We start from the raw sequence: 10,429 nt of genomic DNA, 5'->3' as shown, positions 1-10,429 counted from the left end.
TATGGGTCTGGCCCGTCGGGCCAGCCCGCAGGCCCGCAAAAAAAACGCGGGTCGGGCCAAGATGATTAACCCGTAGGCCCGCATTGACCCGGCCTGTAGTGACTCGTGACCCACGCGGGCTGGCCTACGACCCGCGCGGGCTGGCCCGTTGGCCCACATAAGCTATTTTAGTGTAACCCTAACCTAAAAAACCCAGTTATCTTCTCTCTTTCTCTGCTATCTTCACACACCAAACGACTCACGACTCACGACCACCACCACTGCTCTTCCAATTTGTAGCCACCAATCCAGTGTTGATCCACTACCGACCTGCACGTTGTTGGTCCACCGCACTAGAGCGACACAGCTCGCGTCACCACCTCCACCGATTGTTTCTCTTCTCTCGTTGCTGCCTCCATCGTCGCAGGACAGACCCATTTGTTTCTCTTCTCTCCCTGCTGCCTCCATCGCACTGGCGTGACGTTGCTGCCTCCGTACGGACAACATTGCAGCCTTTCCCGTCTCTCGAACTCGAACGCGTTGACGATGACTCATGGACACCCATCACGATTGAAGGCCAGAACGCATCTCTTTCACTAAATCCATCACGATTGACTGTAAATTGAGGGGGGTTTTGCTAGAGCAGGGTTTTTCTTCCCAATTGGGGCTTCCAATTTGTGGCTGACGGGGTTTTGCGAAATTGAGAGTTATGGTAGCAACTTGTTTATTCAATTGCTTCGAAATTGTATCTTGAATTGATTTCCTATTTTCTGAATTTTTAGCTGAATGATTTATTGCTTGTTGTTTCGGTGTTGTACTGGTTTTTATTTGTTTTTTTGATGTTGTTATCTGCTTCCTTGCATCACCACCACCTCTGCAGGGCATTTCTATCCAAAGTATGCGGGCTAACTCGCAGGCCCGCGGGCAAAACTATCTGCGGGGCGGGTCGTGTGTTCCAGCCCGTGAAATGTGTGCGGGGCGGGCTTGTCCGGCCTGCAACATGCGGGCCCCATGCGGGCCGGGCCTAAACGGGCGGAGCCAGCTCGCATTGTCATCCCTAGGCTGAGTTAGAAAGTTAAAAAGAAAGATAAAATAAAGAGACAACACAAGAACTTTAGCAAAAGATATAAATTAATTTGCAAACCATCGGTAACATATTAATTCAAAAATTATTGTAACATATTTTATTGATGATAATTATATTACATTTGGAGACATATATTGTGTTTCAGTTACAAAGGCTTACTAGCTATCCACCTGCTGAACATGGCGTAACCTTCTTCAGGTTTGTACTCAGGAGCTGTGTGTCCTGAACCCTATAACCAATTATGATATCATTAATAATTAATAATAGATAAAATAATAATAATTCCATTCATTTTATTTAAATTTCATAGAATGTTGTAATATACAAGCAAAGAACAGTTAAAATATCTAAATTGAATGCTGATATTTTACCTTCACAGTTGCAAATGTCATTTGATTAGAGTACGTTCTTGTGTATCTGCGTGGAATGCAAATTATTCACAAATTAGTATAATAGTAAATACTTTTTATCATAAAAAAAAAATGCAAAGATGCTTTTTAAGTGCAGACAATATTAATTTCACTAAACTCATCTTCACTCTTGGTATTTTATATTATGATATATCATACTGTTTCCTATTCTATATATTTCTTTTGTTGATAAAAAAAATTATGATATATCAATGATAAATCTCTTTAACATCATTTGCCAAAACAAAATAATAATAATAATAAGTTGTATCAAATTGATGGTGGTTTATTTTCATACCTGACTTAAACAAATAGAGTATAAAATAGGTGAAACTAGGTGAAATATTTTTTACATTAGAAAGTCTATGTGAAAAGATTTTTAGACAACCATTAATAATTTATTCATGATTAAAAGATGATTTCACTAAAAAAGGAAGTGAATGTATCACACTGTCAAGAAATTCACACTTAAAAAAAATTATTAAATTTTAAATTGAAACTCTTGTGTTGAATAAAAGTCAATAAAATGAAAATATATAAATAAATAAAAACTCACGTATCTTTTTTGATTTCTTAAGTTCGGGTGAAAATCGAAACTAATTCATATTCAAAAATTTTTATTAAATTTAATCTTTCTATAAATAAGTGAATTTAATTAATTTAATCAAATTTTACTATATTTTTTTAAGTTAACATTAAAGTTAGAGTCAAAATGTATCATAAACGATTTAGATATTATTATAAAATACGGTTAAAATATTATATAAATAGAAAAGTTAATTAAAAGAACTAAATTTACTAAATTTGACCAAAATTTTATTTAATATTTAATGATTGATTCTCACCCTGCAACTTGGCCTTTTAGAAGCCATGGCCTCCAATCTTGTAAAATAGAGTAGTTGAGAGCTCTGATCCATGCTTGAGTCGACATGAAAGGAACAACTGCATCATGATCCCCACTGCCAACAAAACACCAAACATCCTTAAACACAAAAACATATGCAAACATAAGTTTTCAAAACAGAACATATAAAACTCTTCACCTATATATTAAAGAACGATATCCTTTCGCACTCAGATTTACATGAAACGGGAAGCTACTACAGATCTCATACTCATAATCACCGGTAAAACAACGTTCCCATTTGCCCTTTGTTCCCTGCAATCAACATACAAAAGATTAAAAGTTTATTTAAGTCACTATCATCAATTTATTTGATTTAACACACACCCCAAAATATATATATATATATATATATATATATATATATATATATATATATAATATATTATTGTGAAACCTGTCGAATGTGCAGCGATTTGCGAACACTCTCATCATTGGCCCATTGAGTGGCAAGGAAAAAACCATATATCTGAAACAACGTAAAATGGCGAAATGAAATTGAAAGAATGGTGGACAAAAAGTTTGAGAGTGCATTTAAGGTAGGCAAGAATTACTTGGCATCTTGTGTCTAACTCTGTGAGATGAGAATTAAGAGAAGACTCAAAGTTTTGAGTCAGAGATCTTATCCATGGACCTTCATGTTTCTTAGCAGAATCAGCTTTGCAATAGCGATCCAAAATGTTGAATGTGTTGATTCCTGAAAGCAACTGAACATAAGAAATCATATTTATTATTATGATCAATAAACAAAAATAAAATAAAACAGAACACAGAACACAGAACTAGGATGGTCGTTACTTGCCTCATCATAGTAGTTGAGATCTCTTAAACACAACTCATTTGTAGAATCTACATATGTATATTCTCCTTTGCAATTTATCTTCAGTGACTGTCCATACATGAGTAAGAATCCATGTCATTTCAACAAGTTATTTTTTAATAAGTAGCATACTATTTTTGAATAATCAGCATACACTTTTAAACAAACAACGTATAATTTATGAATAAGCAACTTGTTTTTATCAGTTATGTATTGGTCATTATATAGATTTTTTAAATAATATAAAGATCTACCACGATATCTCTGAAAATAGCATATATAATTTATATTTTTCATAATAATAAATTATTCCTATCATTTATGAGTAATTAATATCATTCTCTTAATTTTTGGTTGATTAGACTTCACTTTGATATGTTGGAAGGGAGGATAGGAGATATTTTGGGCTCTACTCCCCTCACATAATACTAACAAGGTTTAAATATATTTTTTTTAGTATTTGAATTGTTTACTTCGATATATCTCTGTTTTAATATTTTATGGGAAAATGCATTTAACATGTAAAAATATTTTAAGATAATTGGATGAAAATATCATATCCTAAAATCTGAGAACTAAAATATATCAAAATTTCGAATATAAATTAATTTTATTTTCGTTTCAAAATCAGGAATTAAAAACATTCTTAACCCTGACCGCTGATACGTGTCGAGATAAAAAAGAAAAGTCAACACTTCAGCCATTGGGACAAACTTTACTCAAAAGTACAATGCAAGAAGCATTATTAAAGAGAAGAACACTTCTCTTACCTCATAGAGTTCATCAGAAATAAGTCCCATTCCATGAGAAAATGGGATTTGGTCATTTTTTTCTTTCCTTGTTGTTACTGGGTTCCCTAGCAGATATCCCTGAAAATATCTTAAGATCAATTTAGATTCTCAGAGTGGTAACTGAAAAGCTATTGTTTGAATGATTTGGGGTTTTGAAAATTGAACTAAGTTATCAAAAACTCAGTCTCTGGAATTTTATTTTGTGTGTAGTAAAAGCATAAACAGAGAAACTGATAGCAAACCTGGAGATTTATTGGTGGTTGAAGACCAATTTCATTTCCTGTTAATCAAAGAAATCGAACAATAATTGTAAGATTTATTATATATGTGCATGCATGATAAGCTTTTTATATGTTAGTTAAATGTAAAGTGGGATTTAGTTTGCACTACAATCTTGTAAAAAACTCTCCTTAACTTATGAAATAAATGTAACAGTTTTTCTAAAGTTAATATATTTTAGGGGATGTGAAAGAAATCAGATTTTCAAATAAAATTGAAAACTATAAGTTCAAAGTTTAATATGTTAATGACTCCATTAAGTTTAGTGAAAGAAAAGAATCAAAATCTTACCGTTGAAACAAAGAAAGTATTAGTCAGAGAATAGAGATTATCTACGCCAAAATCTGTGAAATATAAATTTTATTTTATAAAAATGATTTTGTGATATTAAGTCAAATTTAAAGATTATTTTCAAGATGTCATCAAAGACTATGATATCAAATCCTTAATGTTATTCGAGTGTATGTTATAAGGGATCCATATTATAAGAGGATCAAGTTATTACAAGAGCAAGAGAAAGAAGAAATAAAGAAGAACGTAGAAGTCAACATTAAAACTATAAGAAATTAGAAGGGAAAATAAAAATGTATTCTCTTAATATTTTCTTAAATATTTTTGTCAATAAAAATGTAGAAAATATATTTTCTATCTTTGAAATAGAGTTTTAAGACACTTGTTAGTCTTTTAGACTTGTTTGGTGTAAGGATAATTTTTAAAAACAAGAACTTGGTTTGGAAAGGTACGTATACCAACCAAATAACGCATAGATTATTTCTATTTCATGACAAGGGCTTTGCTTGGAAAGCTATGTGCACCAACTAAATAATCACTATGCAGTTTTCATTCCATAACTAATTTATTTATATAAGCATGTATTCTCTCATTAGTAATAATGTAACTCATGAATTGAAATAGAAGTTTGAAGATATTTCTTTCCATTATCATGAGTTATATGCACCTAATCTTATCTTAATTTTCCTTTTGCACTTATTTTCACTAAAGAAAGTGATGTTTCTTTCATCTCTTTCAAATTTCATCTATTTTATTTTAGGTTAAAATACATTTTTTTCCCAATTTTCGTCAAGTTCTGTCAAATTAGTCATAATTTTGTTTTTGTACTTAAATAGGTTTTAATTTTCGTCAATTTTGTTCAATTAGGTTCTATTTTTGCTAACATCATTTAAATCATTAATGGTCATGAACAGCGACGGTCACGTATCACTTCGTGATTTTTTAAATTTTTTTAAATTTTTTTAAATGTTCACGTGTCAATCGAGTAGCATATCACATGTCAAAGTCAATGTTTTATATTCAATTTGATCTATATATTCGTAATTTTTGTTCGATTAATATTCACTTCCTCCATTTGTCATGAATAAATTGTGATTTTATCATCTTTTTTCAAGAAATTCTTTCAATTCAACTCATAAGCTATTTTTATCTATTTGTATTTTATTTTTATTGAAAATAACAACAAAAATATTATTGTTTCTTAAATTATTATCATTAATATCAATCCCACCAACACAAATGAAAATAATATTAAAAATATTTTTTATGTAAAATCATGGAGTAATTATAAAGGAATATAAGAGTTAATTAAATAGTTGTTTTGGGTATAAATTTCTTTTTTGTTTTACTCACTTCTCCCTGTGAAATGAAGAGACAATCCAAATCATTATTACTATTACAGTATGAAGAAACCTTTTTAGCACCTTGTCCATATCATTGTGAAGACAATAAGCATTAATGGAGTGACTGAATGAACTTATAGTTAGACTAAAAGATTTGAAATTTCATACCCTTTGAAATTTCTTGAACAATGGCAGGGCCAGGTATGCCAGAATAGGAATCAGCTCCCATGTAAAACTCATTTGAAATAAATTCAGGGTGATCAATCAGCCACTACAAAGATTATTACCATACCAGGATTGCAGTTTAATAAAACAATGATCATTATCATGGTAGCTTGTTTTCAAAATGCTTAAGAAAGGAAATTTAGCGATGAAACTACGCAAATCACAGGATATGACAAAAGTAAATTGCAACTCAAATTTACAAGATGATCTTGTAAAATAAGATTTGTAGTTAATTATATATTATAAAATTATTTTATCTCTAATAACGTGAACTTTCACGACTATCAAACGAATATCAAACGATGAAAGTAGAGAAACTCACAAAACATGATGAGAGTGAATGTACCTTCCTAAGAAATTGATGAGTATGGTGAACTAACTTCCAGTCCCTTCTATTAGCAGTAAGATTTTTGGCATACGAGAAGCCTGTTCCTAAAGGCAAATCCACAAAAATAATGCTACACACCTGTCAAAACAAAACACAACAAAGAATTATTTTAGGTTTAATTAAATTTCAAGTTAAAAATGTAACTGAGTTCTTATTACTCACTTAAAATTTTATTATTTTTCAGTTTAGTTTTCTATTATTATCTTATTAAAAAAAAAATTGAATCTTAATAAATTTTAGTTGTATGAAAATGAAATTAACTATGAGATGAAATGAAAGTCAAATGAGGATGCATTACGAAATCTATACCTTCGTCCATGAGTGTGGCCTCAAGATCAAATTTGGCACGCTTCCATCGTACTTCTCTGTCTTGAATCCCAATGGACCTACAAATCCAATTGGTTCAATCTTTTTGGTGAAGTTCATATTTGAATGCATTCACTATCACATCATTTTCAACTATCTAAATGGAAACAATCAAAGAAATCAACTCAGAAAATTTTGATCTCAGAATTACCTATTTGAAAAGCAAGACCAGAAAAGGAAGAACAACCAGGACCTCCAGTTAGCCAAAGCATAAGAGGATCTTTTGTAGGATCATTCTCTGACTTGATAAAGTAGTAAAACACTTGCATATCATCATCTCTTTCTCCCAATCCTACATACCTGTTTTTGCTTTATGTCTATCAAACCCAAAATTCATTGAATCGTTGAAAACAGGGTTCAAATCAGAAAAGGGTAAGCGATGTTGCGTACCCTGTTTCCAGTTCAAATGGAAGAGGCCCTTCAAAACCAGGAAGCTCTTCTACCTTCGAACCAAGCTGCGATGATACGCGTGCGAAAACTGCAAGAACAATCGGAAAAATAATGCCAAAATTGAAACAGATAATAGAAATCGTCTTCATCTTGGAAACTGTAGGTGATAAGTTTAGGAAGCTGGAAAATGTTTGAATATATAAATTCTTTTCGTACAAGGTATCCTATAAATCTCAAATCACTAAAATAAGGGATTCCCGAAATTCCAAAAGAGAGAAATGAGGCTTTTTTGTAAATTAGGGTCCCTTTTTACTTTTATTTGTAAAAAGGGGTCCCTGAAATTTTTTTTTGTGAAACTGGGTTATGTCGTTAGGGGAGGACGACTTTGAGGGTGAAGTCGTCCTCCATGATAACGATTTTTTTTTTTTTTTTAAAAAAACAAAGTCGTCAGGTAGGGTAACGGTTTATGTTTGGCGCGCTGTGAAGTCGTCTTTCGAGATGACGACTTCATTTTGAGTTTTTTTTTTTTTTTGACAATAAATTTAATAAATAAAAATAAAAATAAAAATAAACATTAATATATTTTTAAATTGATTAAAAATTAAAATACAATAATTTAGTTACTAGAAGATAATAAACAGTCATCTATGTCCTCCAGTTCCACATGTTGGTCTTCTTCTCGGTCTGTTGGGACGTGTTTGAGGTTATTGTTGTTGTGGTTCATCATCATCATCATCTTCATCTTGATGACTTTGGACAGTTTGCGGAATTTGTGGTGATTGGGAAGGCATTGGCGGAGGATAAAATGGCATTGATGATGAAGATCCTGGATAATAGGCAGATGGTGGTGTCATGGCTGTGGTGCCAAACATATGTGATGGACCAGCACCATAACTTGACTGATGCGGGAAGAAACCATATGGAGAAGGGACGTGTTGGAATGAGGTGTTTGATGGGTTGCCAAATTGAGGATGTGACTGTCCAAACATTTAACCCTGACCCATAGGCGACTGTCCGAAAAAGGGTTGGGGATGATGTATGAAATCTGGAGAAGACCCAACATGGCCAGTGTAGGGTTGTGAAGCAGGCTGGGAAGGTTGTTGTGACATATCGTACTGTAAAATAAATAACATGGTTATTGTTATGAATAAGTTTGTATGGTAAATAGATGTACAACATTGTAGTATAAATAACCTCATCGTCGGAAGATTCTGTCGATGGAGATATATAGCGGATAGTGTGGTTTATGTACCACTGCATATACGGTGTTTCATCACGCAAATGGCCGTTTCCGCTGAAAGGTGTACCTTGAACGATCCGATTTTCTCGATCATTCCAAATTGTAATCCAGTGGTGATGATGTCCTACCCAATCTCTGTCGTTTCTCCCCCTCAAGTCATCCCTGTGAACTTGATCCAGGTTAACCGGCTCAGGCGGAATGTTTTGTCTTAAACCAAACTGACGCATCACCCTATATGCCTGATGGATTTCTACTGTGGCGAAGCAAATTATTGGGACTGTTGCTCTGGATACCGAAGGTATGTCAACCACAATCAATCGACTAACTTCTTGTCGAATGTAAGGCCTCCACAAGAACTGAAACAAAATTGTAGACATTAGTTTGAAATGTTAAAAAAAGCGGTTTGATTTACCTTAAGTATTACCTGTCTTGTACGTAGTTGATCAAATCTCAACCGAAATTCAGTAACTGAAATTGAAGCTGGATTTATCCGATGCGTTACATTCATCCACCTAAAAAGAGTAGAAATTTCAAGTTAGTTAAATGACAAAAAAATAATAATTTAAAAGTTAGCTTTTTACCTTCTACAGACAGGGAAACCATCCCCATCAGCCACCTCTTGATCACTTAAAGGTTGAAGTTGTGGGGCTATAGTAGTAATCCTCTCCCAAGCCCAACATTGTAACAAGATCATGCATCCACCAATATTTTCTTGGCGTAGGTGAATGCCATGAGCTAGGCAACGATATAGGCAAGCCCTAACTGCAGACCCCCAACTATAATTCCTGACTACATTTAAGTCAGCTAGCCTAAGTAGATACATGACATGTACCCTAGCTGCAGACGTGTCTGGCCTTAAAATGCTTCCAATCAATGTGAGAATGTACGCTCTCGCATATTGAGCAATAACCTCATTGTTTGCATTCGGTGGAAGCTGTTGGAAAGTAGAGTTTAACCAAGAAACTCTAATTGAGTTCCCTCTTATCACAGTCGGTGGTGGGATGACACCTAGGTGTTCATGGAAGGTGGCGAATATGTCCTGAACCGTAGTGGGACCAGTTACCACATCTCCGTCTATCGGTAGGCCAAGCAGGACGGCTACATCTTCTAGTGTCACTGTGGTTTCTCCATGGGGTAAGTGAAATGTATGAGTTTCTGATCTCCATCTTTCTAATAAAGAACTGATGAGGAAGTGGTTGACATCCATGTCTGGGATGTACACGGCATGTCCGAATCCAGCTTGATGCATTAAATTTATGACACGGGGATCAAGTATGTCTTGATTGTTTAGTATCCAAACTCCAGCTCTTCTCGGTCTAAGAACTCGTTCCCGTCCTTCCCATAAGTCGTGAGTGATATGTTCGTGTTGAAGCCGAAGTAGTGACATATCCCGGGGTAGACGTCCATTTTGTGCCATGCTAAATGTGTTTAGAAATTGAAAATAAAAATTAGATAATAATCTGAAAATTAATTGACAACAAAAATATTAAAAGATAGTAGAACCTTGAAAATAAAAGCTTAGAAATGTGTCCTGAAGTGTTGAAAACTCTCCCAATGTGCAGAACCTGAAAGTGCTAATCCAGACTGAATGCACAAATTGATGAATATGTGCAACTTGAGAGTATTTGAACCAATACTCGAGACCTCTTCTCGTGATTTTCCACAATGCACTGTCCATGAATTTAAAGGCTGGTCGTGGCTTGTGTCGTTGTGAGAGCATTCAATGAAAACTGTGAAGGCTGCCACCATTTTGGACGAATGCATGCAAATTTGTAGCTGTGCATGGCTTAGGGAGTAGGAGAATCTCTACCACTCCATTAATTGCACTGATTCCGTGGTGGTGGAGGAGCGCACAGTCAACACACAGTCCTCTCGCAATAATTGCGCGCGCGTGATGGTGTCAGGCCCACTCAAGC

The 10,429-nt window shown here is 34.0% G+C and overlaps 1 protein-coding gene across 4 annotated transcripts; it reads right to left on the bottom strand.

Annotated features, from left to right (window-relative positions):
• Positions 1–1,136: 1,136 nt before the first annotated feature.
• Positions 1,137–7,511, bottom strand: LOC114165869 (serine carboxypeptidase-like 11). 4 transcript variants are annotated; one of them, XM_028050481.2, is made up of 14 exons: positions 7,274–7,510; positions 7,035–7,183; positions 6,827–6,903; positions 6,476–6,595; positions 6,073–6,175; positions 4,234–4,271; positions 3,971–4,069; positions 3,183–3,269; positions 2,935–3,087; positions 2,778–2,849; positions 2,520–2,635; positions 2,322–2,435; positions 1,438–1,483; positions 1,137–1,295 (listed from the first exon to the last, which is right to left on the bottom strand). In XM_028050481.2, the coding sequence occupies exons 1-14, from the start codon at positions 7,420–7,422 to the stop codon at positions 1,212–1,214; spliced, it is 1,407 nt and encodes a 468-aa protein (XP_027906282.1). In that variant the 5' UTR covers positions 7,423–7,510; the 3' UTR covers positions 1,137–1,211. The 4 variants fall into 4 exon arrangements, with proteins under 4 accessions (XP_027906282.1, XP_085524308.1, XP_085524309.1 ...); XM_085668182.1 differs by lacking the exon at positions 3,183–3,269 and having other exon boundaries at positions 7,274–7,511; XM_085668183.1 differs by lacking the exon at positions 7,274–7,510 and having other exon boundaries at positions 6,827–6,980; positions 7,035–7,174.
• Between the last annotated feature and the right edge of the window lie 2,918 nt (positions 7,512–10,429).

This window comes from Vigna unguiculata, chromosome 10 (genome assembly GCF_037176805.1).
Source record: "Vigna unguiculata cultivar grain cowpea cultivar isolate G323 ecotype 2 chromosome 10, ASM3717680v1, whole genome shotgun sequence".
NCBI classification, from domain to species: Eukaryota; Viridiplantae; Streptophyta; class Magnoliopsida; order Fabales; family Fabaceae; genus Vigna; species Vigna unguiculata.
The sequence above is the reverse complement of the archived record's forward strand: the minus strand, read 5'-3'. Positions and strand labels throughout refer to the sequence as shown.